At 40.6% G+C, this 17,727-nt stretch overlaps 1 protein-coding gene across 5 annotated transcripts in view; it reads left to right on the forward strand.

Annotated features, from left to right (window-relative positions):
* Nucleotides 1-710: 710 nt before the first annotated feature.
* The window catches only part of SPAST (spastin), a 48,302-nt gene continuing 31,285 nt past the window's right edge, over nucleotides 711-17,727 (forward strand). For 3 of the 5 annotated variants that reach the window (XM_079792077.1, XM_079792079.1, XM_079792081.1), the window contains exons 1-3: nucleotides 711-1,365; nucleotides 10,800-10,886; nucleotides 13,979-14,062. In XM_079792077.1, coding sequence (XP_079648203.1) covers nucleotides 957-1,365; nucleotides 10,800-10,886; nucleotides 13,979-14,062 — 580 coding nt within the window. In that variant the 5' untranslated portion in view covers nucleotides 711-956. The remainder of the gene's footprint in view (nucleotides 1,366-10,799; nucleotides 10,887-13,978; nucleotides 14,063-17,727) is intronic. The other 2 variants (XM_079792078.1, XM_079792080.1) reach the window with 1 other exon arrangement.

The raw sequence follows: 17,727 nt of genomic DNA on the forward strand, positions 1-17,727 counted from the left end.
GGCAGCTGATCGATGTTTCTCTCTCATCGATGTTTCTAACTCTCTATCCCTCTCTCTTCCTCTCTGTAAAAAAATCAATAAAATGTATTTTAAAAAAAAGGGGGGGAGGGGATAACTGTGGATTCCTCAGTAAACTATGGGGCAATTACTGTGCAAAATTTAAGAATTCCCTTAACTCTAATAAATTAATTCTTCATCTAAACACGTATTAATTTAGTTAAACCTCTGGAATCATTGACTTCATCCATTGAGCTAGCATTTTCGTTTTGGTCTCTACAATTGTTTCCCTTTCAGGTAATTCCCAGATTGGTACCCACTGCTTCTGAGATGGAACTCAGATTAATCATCCTTTGAGACAAAACTGAAGTAAATAATTAAAACGATAACACTCCGAGATACAGGCCCTGCGAGCAAGCAGAACGACCTCAAACCTCAGCGGTCCTTTCCTATGAACTGGGGAACAAGGTCGCCAGCTAAGGAGCTCCCAGGCGCAGTGAAGTCGGCCGGGCGTCGACCCTTGACGACGGCGTAGAACCGAACTGCACCCTGGGAACTGTAGTTCCACGGAGAAAGGGCCGAAGGGAGAACGCCGCACACGCGCACTAGGAGCTCTGGGCAACAAAGACGGCGGCGTGCGCGCGCGCGCCGGAGAAAGAGACGGGAGGGCGTGCACGCGCGGCCGCGGCTCTGAGCTACTAGAGGCGGCCAAGAGGACAGAGAGAGGGAGGGGCAGAAGCCACCGACCTCGGGAAGCGGAGAAGGGGTTGTGCTCTGGGCCGCACGCAGAGAAAGGGGCGGGGCCGGCGGGCGGGCGGGGCGCGAAGGTGCCGAGCTCCCGGGACCGGCCGGCGCGCGGGGCTCTGCGGCCCTCGCCGTCCCAGTGGCCGCTGCCGTCCTTTGGTCGCCGTCGGTGTGCGGGAGGCGGGTTATGGCGGCGGCGGCAGTGGGAGTTGTGGATGAATTCTCCGGGTGGACGAGGGAAGAAGAAAGGCTCCGGCGGCCCCAGCAGCCCGGTGCCTCCCAGGCCTCCGCCCCCGTGCCCGGCCCCCGCCCGGCCCGCCCCCAGGCCGGCCCCTCCGCCGGAGTCGCCGCATAAGCGGAACCTGTACTACTTCTCCTACCCGCTGGTCGCAGGCTTCGCGCTGCTGCGTTTGGTCGCCTTCCACCTGGGGCTCCTCTTCGCGTGGCTCTGCCAGCGCTTCTCTCGCGCCCTCATGGCCGCCAAGAGGAGCTCCCCGACCGCGCCGGCCTCGGCCTCACCCCCGCTGCCGGTGCCGGGCGCGGAGGCCGAGCTCGTCCGAGCCTTCCACAAACAGGCCTTCGAGTACATCTCCGTGGCCCTGCGCATCGACGAGGACGAGAAAGGTACCGGGAGGGCTGGGGGCGGGGGCGGGGGCGCCAGGGAGAAAGCCTTGGGGTAGCCGCGGGAGGGCTCCACACTGCGACCCTTTCCTGCGGGAGCCGGCGGTGCACCCCCGAGAACTGCTCCTCCCCGGGAGACTGCTTCCCCGCAGTCAGACCTTCATCCTCGGCGATTCTCGGTGAGAACCTCTCCCTTTTCGGGGCACCCTAGCTGTCGACTCTGTTTCAGGCACCAGCCTTTTCTTACACTTCTCATGACCCAAGTCCCTATTGGACCTCCAGTCGTGCTGGGTGACAGGTGACAGTTGTCCTAGGGTGACCACACGGATCCTTTCTAGCACTGCAAACAGTGTGTGGCTTCCTCTGAGCCAGGTTCCCAAAAGGTTTGGATATCGAAGAAGCTGTGACTTGTTAAAAGGCTTTTAATGAAAGCAGACTACTGTAGTACTGGGGGAGGGGGGGGAGAGGACAAATAATGACTTAATTTTGAAAGGAACAGCTGCATGTGATTACAGCTGAATTTGCATTTTGTAAAGTTTAATGACAGTCACTTTATCCATGTAATGACTACTAAGTATTTTTTCAGTAAAGTTCTATTTTAGCATAAAACTTATGCCCCTGGTTAATTTAATGTTATCCAAATCAGTATTCCAAGGTAGCTCTGAGTGTCTACATTGAAATGTTAAACGAATGAGTAGGATAACTTATACATATCGTTTTACAATAAAACGTAAAGATTTTAAGATAATGTACGTTCGTCTTTCTATGTACCAGGTACTGTGCTCTTAGCTTTGCACGTGTCACCTAGTTAATCCTCTCAATTACCCTGTGAGGTGAAGGTGCTGTTAGTGTCATCATGTCACAGATGAACAGACTGAGGCTCAAACCTCAGTGATTCCAAACCTTTGCTAATGGGTAATGTAAATTTTTTATGGAAGACGGTAAATAAATGCTGAGATCTTGTCCCTCTAACTACCAAAGAACACTTTTCCACCACACCTCAGTTAAGTACTCACTTGCATTGTCCTTTTTATATATATAAAATATATATACATACATACATATATATATATATATATATATATATATACATATATATATATATATATATATATATATATTATTGATTTCAGAGAGGAAGGGAAAGGGAAAGAGATAGAAACATCAATGGTGAGAATCATCTATCGACTGCCCCCTAGATGCCCCTCACTGGGGATGGAGCCTTGTAACCTATGAGTTCCTGGTTCATTGGTTGACACTCAGCCACTGAGCCACACCAGGGAGCTGTATTTTTTTAATAACAATCTGCACTTCATTTGTAGTCTGTCTCTCCACTACCAACTCCAGAAACTGTTCTAGAATTTCTGTTTTGTTGAAACCTATTTCCTTTGTGGGGTCTGAGAGTGAGAAGTAGGTTATAAGGATAGAGACAGATACTCAAGGTTTTGGACAGAGCAAAGGTTAAGAGAGTTCAAGAAAGGCGAGACATTTAAGAAAAGAATGCCAGCTATTTGTGGAAGGAAGTGTTCTGTTAACTGCTTCATTCTTGACCACCTCTTAGGAACATCCAGGGTTCTCTTGGGAAGATGAAGAAGGGTCCCATCCATCCTTCCTAGAGAAGCACTGTTTTATTGTAGTAGCCTATTCTTACAGGGTCCTCTGAAGTTGACTAATTTAGGTCAAAGATAATATAGGATAGAGGAAATATGTTTAAGGGTAGGTTAGTTGTGTTTAGGAGGAGAATGCCAGAAAATACAAGGAAATTTTAGCTTAACGCTGGGTTATGGGAGTTGGAGGTAGGATAAGAGGAGAGGTTGAGGAAAACCTAAGTATGAAAAAAAGGAGCCTGGACTTTTAGATTTAAAGAGAAATCAGTTCTGTGTGAGGGATAAGTGACAGAAGTAGAATTCAGACCTTGGGTTTCAGGCTGGTGACTTAACTTTGTATTATATATATGCCTATATCTATTATATTTAAATCATCTTAAGTAATTTTTTAAGTATAAATAGGTTCAGCAATCTATGTAACCCATATTTTTCCTTTTTTCTACTGATAATGTTTCTCTGTTCAAAGGTTTTTGCTTTATGCTTTAGTTTTTTTTGTGTGTGTTTTTTTTGGCTAGTCAAATGCAGTAGTGAGAAGGGAGGCATATAGAAGGAGGTATGCTTTAGTTTCTAAAGAGGACATCAGAAATGGTCTATGATAACTCCTTAGTTTGAATTCTACAACCGATGCATCATAGGCTAAAATAAATTAGTTAAAACTGAAACAAAATAGTTATATATTCATTTTCCTTTAAAAATGAAGTAAAACTGAGTTTATATTGTCATGTTTTTTTTCTATCTAAAGTTTTTCTTTTGCATATGGGAAGTTGTTGTATTTGAGCCATAATCCAATAGTTGTAAGAGTTCACATTTCAAGTGTATTTGCCTCTCAGCTATCCTAGACAGAACAAAACTTAATTCTAAGAGAATTTCATTCTCCCTCTTTCCCACTGCATTAAAATATATATGAACAAATAGAAATTAATTTGATATGCAGTCTTTTTTTTTTATTTTTAGTCCTCACCGGAGGATCTTTCCATTGGTTTTTTAGAGAGAGAGGGAAAGACAGAGAAATATCCATGTGAGAGAAACACATCGATTGGTTGCCTCCTGCACAAACCCAGGACCCTTCAGTCCACAGGCCAACGCTCTATCCACTGAGCCAAACCAGCTAGTGCAATATGCAGTCTTTAAAGGTTTTCTAACTCTTTGGTAAACCATTAAGGGGCTTGTAATGTCATGCATTGCCATTCCCCTTAGCAACTTGACTTAGTTTCTAAATGTACTGTTTTTTTAAATTGTTGAACATCTTTGGAAAACTGACAACCTATGATATCTATATATGGAGAAACTTAAATTTAAAGAGTAGCTCTAGCTGGTTTGGCTTAGTGCATAGAGCATTGTCCTGTGGACTAAAGGGTCCCAAGTTTGATTCCAGTCAAGGGAGCATGCCTGGGTTGCAGGCTCAATCCCCAGTAGGGGGCGTGCAGGAGGCAGCCGATCAGTGATTCTCATCGTTGATGTTTCTATCTCTCTCTCCCTCTCCCTTCTCTAAAATCAATAAAAAAATATTTTTTTTAAAAAAAGAGTAAACTCACCATAGCAGAACCAAGAACAGAGTTTAGTTGAACAGATTCATAATTTTATACGTTTTGTTTTATACTAAGCAGGTTCTATTTTACTAGTATAATGCTAACTAGAGGCCTGGTGTAAAAAATTCGTGCATGGGTAGGGTCCTTAGGCCTGGCGGGTTATCAGGTCGATCGGGTCTTCCTTCTGGCAGTCGGCCAAGGCCTTCCTTCCCTGGCTGCTGGCTGCTGGCCAGGGGCCTTCCTTCGTTCCGCACTGCCCGCTGGTGGTGCACGTCTTAGCGAGTGATCAAACTCCTGGTCGAACTCCCAAGGGGACACTGCATATTAGCCGTAGGTAGGTAGGTAGGTAGGTAGGTAGGTAGGTAGAGATAGAGATAGAGATAGAACCCCTTGGATACTTGGGAGAAAAGAGGAAGTTGTAACAGTGGTTCTTTTGGATTAACCAGAACATGATCTAACATGTTTCACACAGTGGTTCTTTTGGATTAACCAGAACATGATCTAACATGTTTCGCTTGATAAGACTGCATATCAAGACTGCATACAATGCTGCACATTGTCTAGGTGTGGTTCAAAAATGTAGGACTTGACAGTAAGTTTGTATCAAAGAGAGAGCTCCATTTTCTCAGGATGTTGTGGGGCTGAAGAATCTAACATCAAGAACAGAAATTGTTTAAATAAAACATTTTTCTAATTATTCCTAGCAGTTTGTATTAAAATGTCAGGGTTTTTACTTTTGGCAGGAACCGCCATCTTCCAGTTAATTCGCCAGAATGACTAACACAAAGGGGAAGAGGAGAGGCACCTGTTATATGTTCTCTAGGACTTTTAGAAAGCATGGAGTTGTTTCTTTGGCCACATACTAGGTGTACCAGTTAATGCGGATTTTTTTCAATAGATGGCGTTACACATATGTTGATATATATGCGATTTGATATGTATGCTATTTTGTTGTATTGACAGCAAGCCTCAAAACTTCATATGTCAAATTTGCTGAAGGTGTTAACATCATAGCTATTTTTACGCTTAAAAATGTCGAATTTTGTGCCAAAAAATAAGCATTTGCGGGAAGTTTTAATTCATTATTTTGAAGAAAGTGCTGCTGGAAGTTACCATATACTTTGGGAAGCTTATGGTGGACGTGCTCCATCTCAAGATACTTGTGAAAGCTGGTTTAAACGCTTTAAAAGTGATGATTTCTATGTGAAAGACAAAGAACGTCCAGGTCAACTAAAAAAATTTGAAGACCAACAATTAAAAGCATTATTGGATGAAGATGCGTGTCAAACTAAAAAACAACTTACAGAAAGATTAAACATTGCTCAGCAAACAATTTTCAATTGTTTACAAGCAATGGGAAAGATTTTAAAGGAAGGAAATGGGTGCCACATCAACTGAATGAAAGAGAAATGGAAAACTGAAAAGTAATCAGTAAAATGTTGCTTCAGTGGCACAAAAGGAAGTCTTTTTTGCATCGAATTGTGACTGGCGATGAAAAGTGGACTTATTTTGAGACTCCCAAATGCACAAAATCCTGGGTTGATCCAGGTCAACCATCAACATCGACTGCAAGGCCAAATTGATTTGGAAAGAAGACAATGCTCTGCTTTTGGTGGGATTAGGAAGGTATGGTGTATTATGAGCTTCTAAAACCAGGTGAAACCATTAATACTGATCGCTACCGACAACAAATAATCAATTTGAACCATGCTTTGATCGTGAAACGAACAGAATGTTCCAGAAGACACAGAAAAGTAATTTTGCTTCATGATGACGCACCATCGTACACTTCAAAACCAGTTAAAGACACGTTAAAAGATCTTGCCTTGCCCTAACCCAGTGGTCGTTAAACTCATTAGTCAACAGAGCCAAATATCAACAGTACAACGATTGAAATTTCTTTTTTTAAAAAATATATTTTTATTGATTTTTTACAGAGAGGAAGGGAGAGAGATAGTCAGAAACATCCATGAGAGAGAAACATAGATCAGCTGCCTCCTGCACGCCCCCTACTGGGGCTGTGCCCGCAACCAATGTACATGCCCTTGACCAGAATCGAACCTGGGACCTTTCAGTCCACAGGCCGACGCTCTATCCACTGAGCCAAACTGGTTTCGGCTGAAATTTCTTTTGAGAGCCAAATTTTTTAAACTTCTTCTAACGTCATTTCTTCAAAATAGATTCGCCCAGGCCGTGGTATTTTGTGGAAGAGCCACACTCAAGTGGCCAAAGAGCCGCATGTGGCTTGCGAGCCACAGTTTGCCGACCATGGCCCTAACCGGTTTGGCTCAGTGGATAGAGCATCGGCCTGCAGACTCAAGGGTCCCAGGTTTGATTCTGGTCAAGGGCATGTACCTTGGTTGCTGGCACATACCCAGTGGAGAGTGTGCAGGAGGCAGATCATCAATGTTTCTCTCTCATCGATGTTTCTAACTCTCTATCCCTCTCCCTTCCTCCCTGTAAAAAAAAACATAAAATATATTTAAAAATATACATATATCTTGTCTAGGAAGTATTAACTCACCCACCCTATTCACCAGACCTTGCTCCTTCAGATTACCACTTGTTCCGATCACTGTCATACGCACTTTCTGAGCAGCACTTCAAAATGTACGAAGAAGTGGAAAATTGGGTTTGCCTCAAAAAAAGAAAAATTTGCTGAAACCTGTTTGGCTCAGTGGATAGAGCGTCGGTCTGTGGACTGAAGGGTCCCAGGTTCGATTCCGGTCAAGGGCACGTACATTGGTTGCAGGCACATCCCCGGTGGGGGTGTGTGCAGGAGGCAGCTGATCGATGTTTCCAGCTCTCTATCCCTCTCCCTTCCTCTCTGTAAAAAATCAATAAAAATATATTTTAAAAAAAAATTCTATTGGGACGGTATCCACAAATTACCTAAAAGATGGGGAAATGTGTAGCTAGCGATGGACATTACTTTGAATAAAGCACTTTTGATGTTTCTTGAAATTATCGTATTTTCTTTGATTACAAAATCCGCCATTATTAACCGGTACACCTAGTACATGCAAATCTACAAGACGGGTGATATTGTGGACATCAAGGGAATGGGCACTGTTCTACTTGCTTGTGAACAAGCAAGTTAAGGACAAGATTCTTGCCAAGAGAATTTTACATATTGAGCATATTAACACTAAGAGTCGAGATAGCTTTCTGAAACATGTGAAGGAAAATGATCAGAAAAGGAAGGAAGCCAAAGAGAAAGGTACCTGGGTTCACCTGAAGTGTCAGCCTGCTCCACCCAGAGAAGCACACTTTGTGAGAACCAATGGAAAGGAGCCTGAGCTGCTGGATCCCATTCCCTATGAATTCATGGCATGATAACGGAAAAAAATAAAAAAGACTTCTGTGTTGATAAAAAATGTTTCTCTTGCCCTAGCTGGTTTGGCTCAGTGGATAGAGCATCGGCCTGCGGACTGTAGGGTCCCGGGTTCCGGTCAAAGGCACATGCCCGGGTTTCGGGCTCATCCCCAATGGGGGATGTGCAGGAGGCAGCCAATCAGTGATCTCTCCTCATTGATGTTTCTATCTATCTCTCCCTCTTCCTTCCTCTCTGAAATCAATAAAAAAAAATTTTAATATTTCTCTTAATTGAGTGGAAGTGTGGCATACCTTCCCCCTATGATTAATTAAAGAAAACTTTGTGTCCTAAAAAAATATATATATAAAAAAAAAATATATATATATATATATATATATATATATATATATATACTAGTATATGTCAGGTTTTATAAAAAATAAATTTCCAGTTCAGCAAGTGGCTCGGTTGAGCATTGAACCGTGCTCCAAAACGTTGGTTAGATTCCCTCAGGCCCCATATCTTGTTTGTGGGTCAGGCTACATAACCTTGGTTGTGGGTTCGAATCCCGTCTGGGAGGCAACCGATAGATGTTTCTCGTTCACATTGATGTTCTTTCTCTCCTTTTCTCCTTCCCCTCCCCCTCCCCCTCCTCCCTTCTACTCTCTCTAAAAATCAATAGAAAAAGTATCCTCACTCCTCAGATGAGGATTTTTTTTTTTTAATTAGGCACCTAGTGGTACCATGTGGTTTTAATTTGTATTTCACTAACAACTAATGAGCACATCTTTTCTTGTGCTTTGCCATTTATGTCTCTTTGGTAAACTGTTTGTTTTGATCTTTTGGCCACTATTTTTTTAATGGGTTACTTGTGTGTTTTTTATCATTGTATTTAAGAGACCTTTATATATTCTGGTTATAAGTCCTTTATTAGGCTTGTTGTTTTGCAAATATTTTCTCCCAGTAAATCTGTGGCTTTTTATCATCTTAACTCTGTGTTTTGAAGAGCAGGAGTTTTTAATTTTAGTGAAGTCCATTTTTTTTCTCCTAAGGTTTGTGATTTTTATGTTCTGTTTAACAAGTCTCTTTCTAAGCCAAGATTACAAAGGATTTTGTCTATATTTTTTAAATAATTTTTTAGGTTTTACATGTAGGTGTGTGATCTATTTCAATTTTTGCATGTCACATGGTGACTTTTTTCCCATATCTACACCCATTATTTCAACATTATCTTTTTATTTTATTTTTTTATTTTTGTTTTTTTATAAAATATATTTTATTGATTTTTTACAGAGAGGAAGGGAGAGAGATAGAGAGTCAGAAACATCGATGAGAGAGAAACATTGATCAGCTGCCTCCTGCACAACCCCTACTGGGGATGTGCCTGCAACCAAGGTACATGCCCTTGACCGGAATCAAACCTGGGACCTTTCAGTCCACAGGCCAACGCTCTATCCACTGAGCCAAACCTGTTTCGGCTCAACATTATCTTTTTTAAAAAAAACCTATCAATTTTTTTTAAGGGAGATGAAGGGAGGGAGGGAGGGAGGAAGGGAGGGAGGGAGGGAGGGAGGGAGGGAGGGAGGGAGGGAGGGATAGATAGAGGGAGGGAGGGAGGAAGGGAGAGAGAGAGACACATCACTGTGAGAGTGAAACATCAATTGGCTGCCTCCTGCACATCCCCTGCCATGCAATCCAGGCATGTGCCCTGACTGGGAATCAAACTGGTAATCTTTTTGTGCACGGGATGACACTCAACAAACTTAGCCACACCAGCCAGGGCCCAACATCATTTTTTGAGAAGGCTATTCTTTCTCCATTGAATTACATAGTCGTCTTTGTCAGAGTCAGCCAATAATATATGTGTAGATCAGACATTCTCTTCTGTTCAATTGACCTGTATGTCTGTCCTTTCTCCTGTAGTCTTCTACTTTTAGTAAGAAATATCTATATGTATTTTATATTGTGCTGACTTATGAGATTTAAATAATGCAGTAAATCATCTATCTGTTACCAAAGAATATTAGGTAATTGAATAATTATTGAGCTGTGGATTAATTTGTAATCAGTCTTTTCATTTGCCTATGGTAATACACTAAAACTGAGAACATTTTGTTCATATGTAACCAATGAGAACTGTCATACACTGCTATTAAAAGTATAAATTGGTACAAGCACTCAAAAAGCAGTTTGTAGGTTTCTCGTGGATAGAGAATAAGTGATGAGCTGTGATCCATCAGTTCTACTTCTGAAGCATATACCTTGGAGAAACTGGCACATACGCGTAAGGGGACAGGCACAAGAACATTTATTGCAGCCTTATTTGAGATGTTGAAACACTGGAAACAACCTACGTATCTTTTATTTAGGTTGTTGAATAAATTATAGGATGATATAGGATACTATACAGAAGTCAAAAAGAATGAATTAGGTCTCTCTATATAGCAAAGTAGATCTCAAACAATGGAGCACTGACTGGTGTGGCTCAGTTGGTTGAGTGTCATCCCCTGCATCAGAAGGTTGCATTGACCTCTGAACCAGGAGGTCATGGTTCGATTCCAGGTCAGGGAACATGCCTGGGTTTGTGGCTTGATCCCTCAGTAGGGGGTGTCCAGAAGGCAGCTGATTGATGATTCTCTCATCATTCATGTTTCTATCTCTCCCTCTCCTTTCCTCTCTGAAATCAATTAAAAAGAACTTTTTTTTCTTTTTTAAAGATGAAAGTGGGGGAGATTAAATTCAGGTCATTTACATTGGCCTCCTTTCCTCATAAGACTTCCTTCATTGAAGTCTATGTCCATCTCTTGGAGATTCACATATATGTTAAGATGCTAAAGATACTAAGAAGTCATATAGTAATAGTTTTCAAATTTATTTTATCACAAGCCTCTTTTTCATGTATACCTAATAACAGCATGCTTTGGGAGATATTTAGTTTATTCTTTATACTTGTGATATATACAAATAATTATTTCTCTTTTAAAGCAGGACAAAAGGAGCAAGCTGTGGAATGGTATAAGAAAGGTATTGAAGAACTAGAAAAAGGAATAGCTGTCGTAGTTACAGGACAAGGTAAGGTTATATTTACATTTGTTTAGGAGCCATCATATTATATTCACGATTGCCTTGATTTTAGATTCATTTGTCTTATAAAAGTATTTAAATGTTTTTAAAAATGTAATTGTTAATGTTTGTAGACTTACAGTTCATGTGTTTTTACCTATGCAGAAATAAAGTTATAACCAGAAATGCTCAAACTTGTTGATTAATTGCCTGTAGTAATCAGGCAAAAAAACTGTATATTACTTGTGTCCTTGGACCCACTGTTAGTGATGCTTTAGTCTTATGTTAGCCATATTATTTTTGTACCAATTTTCACTATGACAGTTTCACTTTTGCCACAGTAAGAAAAGGGTTGACTATAATTATACCTGGTTGCTGTGTGCATGTACATGTGTGTTTCTTTTTTCTTTTTATTAAAATAAAGTTGACATAATATACCTAGGTGTCTTTAATCCTAACCTGCCTCCAGGTGTGATACCTTTCTTCCCACCCAAAATATCAATCTATAGTCATATTTTTGAAACTTTTCCTCATTGTTGAGGTAGGGGGGAGTGTTTAATCTACAGACTCCCCTTTGCACTTGTGATTATTGCTTGACTGCAGGTTAGAATATGCACTATAAATGTCTTACTTTGATTCACACTTGTCTTTTTAAAACCCAAGCAGTTATTTCTTATCTTTACTTTCCTACCATCTAAAATAAAAAATTGGAGTCTAATATTACCTTTCAATATATAGATAACCTTTATTGCACATTTAATATGTGCCTAAGCATCATTGAACATGCTTCATACGTAGGATCTCTTAATTTTCACCACAACCCTACACTCTGAGGCTGTTTGGTGTTACCATTATTTTTCAGATGAATAATTTTAAGTACAAAGAAATAACTTGCTTAAGGCCTCATAGCTAGCAAGTGGTGGGATCAGGATTTGAATCTAGGCAATCTGACTTCAGAGCCTGAATTCTTTTTTTTTCTTTTTTTATAAAATACATTTTATTGATTTTTTACAGAGAGGAAGGGAGAGGGATAAAGAGTTAGAAACATCGATGAGAGAGAAACATCTATCAGCTGCCTCCTGCACATCCCCTACTGGGGATGTTCCCACAACCAAGGTACATGCCCTTGACTGGAATCGAACCTGGGACCCTTCAGTCCACAGGCCGATGCTCTATCCACTGAGCCAAACCGGTTAGGGCCAGACCCTGAATTCTTAAATACTATACTGTGACTATTGTATAATACATGGGTACCACTATTAAATAAGTAAAGTTCTTCCATTTATCATAACTAAAATAAAATCAGAAGCAAAAATAATACCATGTAGGCTAAGAATCTTAGTCTTATGGATCAGTCCACCCAGTGGATGTTCATTGTGTTGCTGGCTAATACTTATATCACCTAACTTCCAATAATTACAATGTTTCCTATATTTGCCATGTTGTTTTTCTGTCCCTTTTTATTTTGATTACTTCTCTAGCTACTGGTCTTCTGTATAAAAGAGAGCAGAATAGAACAAGTAAATGCAGGTGGTTGGGCATTTGAGACTCATAAGTTTATGAGCATGACAGTGAATTATATACATAATATATTTGCTGTTCTTCATCAGTTGCATAGAAGAGTTTGAAGAAAATGATTTGGTTATAAGAATGGTATTTCAGTCCTAGCTGGTTTGGCTCAGTGGATAGAGTGTCAGCCTACAGACTGAAGGGTCCTGGATTAGATTCTGGTCAAGGGCACATACCTGGGTTGTGGGCTCGATCCCCAGTAGAGGGTGTACAGGAGGCAGCCGATTAATGATTCCTTCTTCATTGATGTTTCTATCTCTCTCTCCCTCTCCCTTCCTCTCTGAAGTCAATAAAAATGTATTTTTAAAAATGGTATTTCACTTAATCAAAAATGCCTTAAAATCTACCACTAAGAGAAAAAACAATGTCAATTAAACTGACACATTATCTTCTTATCACTTAGAATTTGAATTCTAAACCATATTGAATTTGCTGTCCTATCTTATTTAGAAGACATAGCTATGATAGCAGTATTAATATCTATGACCAAAGTGGTGCAGGCACAGGCAGTGACAAACTACGTTATGACTGCAGCCTGGCTGATAGCAGTACAAAGTTGGTATGGGTGAAACACATCCAAATTTCAAAGATTTTAAAACATAAGGAAAGTAATATGTCTCAAAATTCATGTAATACCACAGTAGATCTGAAACCAGCATATAGATCTATAGCTTATTTTTTGAAAATAATATTTTATTAATATTTTAAATATGTTTTTACTAGATGGTTTGGCTCAATAGATAGAGCACTGGACTTGGACTGAAGGGTCCCGAGTTTGATTCCGATCAAGGGCACATGCCTGGGTTGCAGACTTAATCCCCAGTAGGGGGCATGCAGGAGGCAGCCAATCAATGATTCTCTCTCATCATTGATGTTTCTGTCTCCCTCTCCCCCTTCCTACTTCTTTGAAATCAATAATGTGTGTGTGTGTGTGTGTGTGTGTGTGTATTGATTTCTAGAGAGAGAGAAAGGGAGAGAGATAGATAGAAACATCAATGAGAGAGAGATACATAGGCAGTAAAGCACTGAACAGACTTGTCAAATTACAGCGGGAAGGCTGGGGAGTGTTGGGGAGAGGGGGATAGAGATCAACCAAAGGACTTGTATGCATGCATATAAGCACACCAATGGACACAAGACACTGGGCAGGGGGGATGAGGGCATGCGACAGCGGGTAGGGGAGGCTGGGGGAAGGTCAATGGAGGGGGGGGGAAAGGAGATATATGTACTATATGTAATACTTTAAACAATAAAAAAATAAAATAAAATAAAAAAACGTCAATGAGAGAAAAACATCACCAATGTTTCTTTCTCCTTCACACCCCCACGGGGGATTGAGCCCTAAACCCAGACCAGTGACCTCTTGGTTCATGGGTGGATGCTCAAACCACTGAGCCACACTGGCAAGGCTTTTCTTAATTTTTTTATAAAGACTATGACTCCCTATAAGATTAGTTGGGCTAATATTTTATCTTAAAGCAATATTAGTAAGGAAACATAGGCATTTTAATTCTTTTTTTTTTTTCTTTCAGGTGAACAGTGTGACAGAGCTAGACGCCTTCAAGCTAAAATGATGACTAATTTGGTTATGGCCAAGGACCGTTTACAACTTCTAGGTATCAATGAATTTTATAATTGGAATGAATTGTATCTGAAATGTGTTTTCATTGAAACTTTTAATGTAGATGAAAATAGATCAATGATCTTGATAATGTGATCTAGGCTTTTTTTTTCTTATAGAAAAGTTCTAACATGCAAAATAGAAGAGTATAATGATAATTATCCATCACTTAGCTTTAATAACTATCAACCCATAGTCTTGATTTATCTATACCAAAGGCTTGTAAACTACAGCCCATGAGCTAATCACAGTTCACTGCCCATTTTTATGAATTGGTACATAGCTACTCTCATTTCTTTTTATACTGTCTGGCTGCTTTCATGCTACAGTGACAGAGTTAAATAGTTGATACACAGATCATATGACTCTCAAAGACTTAAGATAGAGCTTTTTAAAATATATATTTTTTTATTGATTTCAGAGATTAAGGGAGAGAGAAATAGAAACATCAGTGATGAGAGAGAATCATTGATCGGCTGCCTTCTGTACATCCCACACAGTCCAGACGTGTGCCCTGACTGGAAATCAACCAACTGAGCCACACCGGCCAGGGCAAATTTTTCTTTCAGTAGATGATTGTACGGGGTTTGCAAGTGAAGGGATCAAGAAGCAAGATGACTGTTGTATTTTAAATTATTGATTGCACAATGTTTAGTCATTCTAAAAAGCATTAAATTAAGTTTACATTCTTGAACAAAAATGAATACGAACAGGTTCACATTAGAAGTGTACTGCTACTATGTATGTGTGTGTTTCCATGCCAGTTTGGCTCAGTGGATAGAGCGTCAGCTGCAGACCAAAGGGTCTCAGATTTGATTCTAGTCAAAGGCACATAGCTTGGTTGCAGGCTCCTCCCCGGCCTGGGCCCTGGTTGGGGCTCAGGCAGGAGGCAACCAATTGATGTGTTTCTCTCACATCAATGTTTCTCTCTGTCTTTCCTTCTCTCTCCCCCTCTCCCTGAAAACCAATGGAAAAATATCCCCGGTGAGGAATATCAAATAATAAAAAATAAAAAATAAAACTAAACTCTACACATTAAAAAAAAAAAAAAGTTCTATGGCTTTTATTCCTAGTTGTTAGTTATCAAAGCTAAGAATTTAATTTCTGATTACTTTTACTGTATAATGAATGTTTATGTGAACTTTTGTTACATTTCACTGAAGAGAGTGTTAATTAATAAAGAAGACATTTACAAATCAATGTTTTTTCTCATTTGTATCATTTTTTAAATTGACTTTTAGAGAGAGGAATGGAGAGGGATAGAGAGATAGAAACATTGATGAGAGAGGAATATCATCAGTTGGCTGCCTCCTGCACTCCCCCCTACTGGGGACCGAGCCCGCCACCTAGGCATGTGCCCTGACCGGAAATCAAACCTGTGACCTCTTGGTTTCTGGGTTGACCCTCAACTGGTGAGCCATACTGGCCAGGCTCTAATTTATATCTTTGCCAACACAAAAGGTTCTTTCTCAGTATGGTGATTTGAACAGTATTATCATTGAGAAAAATCAGATGACCTACCTGTTAACTAACAAGAACAAAAAAAAAACAACCCAGCTCCGAGGTATATTGTATCAGACGGTTCTAGGATACAAAAGCTGTGCAGTACTTTGTGCTTTGTGCAAAACGGGTAGCTGCTATTTAACCTGTCCTAGAGAATGTGTAGTGTACCATAAACCAAGCATGATGCATGCTTGTCTGACCATAGAAATGGAAGTTTAGGAGAGTTAGTATATATGTGGTATATTTTTGCATGTATTCCTTGACTTTCTAGTATTGAAGAAAATAATCAGTTATGATAACTTGGAATGTTTCAACAATATTAATGTAAAAATTGAGTCCTTATTGTGGCTGAGGCATAGGGTAGGTACTTTATGTATATACTAGAGGCCCAGTGCATGAAATTCGTGCACTTGGTGGGGGGGGGTCCCTCAGCTCAGATGGTGAGAGGGCGCAGGCCAGGCTGAGGGACCCCATTGGTGCAGGATCGGGGCTGGGGAGGCACCGCAAGAGGGCTCCAGGGCGTGTCCAGCCCGTCTCGCTCAGTCCTGATCAGCCAGACCATAGCAGCAAGCCAACCTATCAATTGGAGCATCTGCCCCCTGGTAGTCAATGCATGTCATAGCAAGTGGTTGAGTGGCCTTAGCATATCATTAGCATATTACACTTTGATTGGTTGAATGGCCGACCAGTCGACCGGACACTTAGCATATTAGGCTTTTATTATATAGGATTTTATTTAATCCTTGAGACTGTCAGAAAAATGCAGCTAAAGCAAGTTCATGCTAGTGAGTAAGTGGTGAAGCAGGGTGTTTGTCAACTAGCAGTATTTTTTACTTGAATGGGGAAAAGGAGTGCAGCAGTGATGTAGAGTGGCAAGGAATTTCAAACTGCTACCCTCTTGAGCTTCAGGTGCTAGGTAGGCCTAGAGCCCTAGATCATGAGAGAAAATTTGTTATTTGAAGTAGGGATAGAATTGAATCCTTTCATATTTTTGGTTAATTTTTAAAATAGGTGATATAGGCACATGCCACAAAGTTTTACAAGTTTAAGTGTAAAAATCAATCATCCAATACTATGCCCCGACCACTCCTTTCCCTTCCCTAGTGGCAGCTGCAGTCACCAGTTTCTCTGCATCCTTTTTATTGATTTTATAGAGAGGAAGGGAGAGGGATAGAGAGCTAGAAACATCGATGAGAGAAAAACATCGATCAGCTGCCACTTGTACGCCCCCTACTGGGGATTGAGCCCGCAACCAAGGTACATGCCCTTGACCAGAATCGAACCTGGGACCTTCAGTCTGAGGGCCGACGCTCTATCCACTGAGCCAAGTCGGTTAGGGCTCTCTGTATCCTTTTTAGAGATAATCTTCGTGTATAGTTAGTACTAGTTCTCCCCTTATGGCTTTGTTTTCTGTAGTTTCAGTCAACTGCAGTCCAAAAATATTAAATGGAAAATTCCAGAAAGAAACAGTGTATAATTAAATTACATGCTGTTCTGAGTAGCACGATGAAATCTCAAGTCGTCTTACTCTGTCCCTTTGTAAATCATCCCTTTGTCCAGCATATCCGCACTGTATTCGCTACTCGCCTGTTAGTCACTTAATAGCCGTCTCAGTGATCAGATCAGTTATTAAAGACCACATTCATATAACTTTTATTACAATATATTATAATTGTTCTATTTGGTTAGTTATTGCTGCTAATCTGTGACTGCGCCTAATTTATAAATTAAACTTAATTATAGGTGTGTTTGTGTAGGAAAAACCATAGTATATGTAAGGGTTTGGTACTATCCATGCTTTCAGGGATCCACAGGGTCTTGGAATGTATTCCCTGCAGATAAAGGGGGACTACTGATACAATTGTGCACAAATAAGTGGTAAGGTATTGTACACATAGTTCTGAAGCGTGCTTTAGCCATTCTGTTTTATTGCCTTTATCTTTTGCTTGACATATATTAAGGTAATTGAAAAACATCCATCAGCTGCCACCTGTACGCCCCCTACTGGGGATTGAGCCCGCAACCAAGACACTCCTTGTATTTTCCTTCTGTGTCATTTTAAGTACCGTTCTTTCCTGAAATGTCTTTTCTTTTTATCTTTTCAAATCCTAGCCAACTCATAGCCCACTTTTTCTGCAAAGCCTTTTTAATGTTCTC

Source organism: Cnephaeus nilssonii (genome assembly GCF_951640355.1).
Source record: "Cnephaeus nilssonii genome assembly, chromosome: 15".
Classification (NCBI taxonomy): Eukaryota; Metazoa; Chordata; class Mammalia; order Chiroptera; family Vespertilionidae; genus Cnephaeus; species Cnephaeus nilssonii.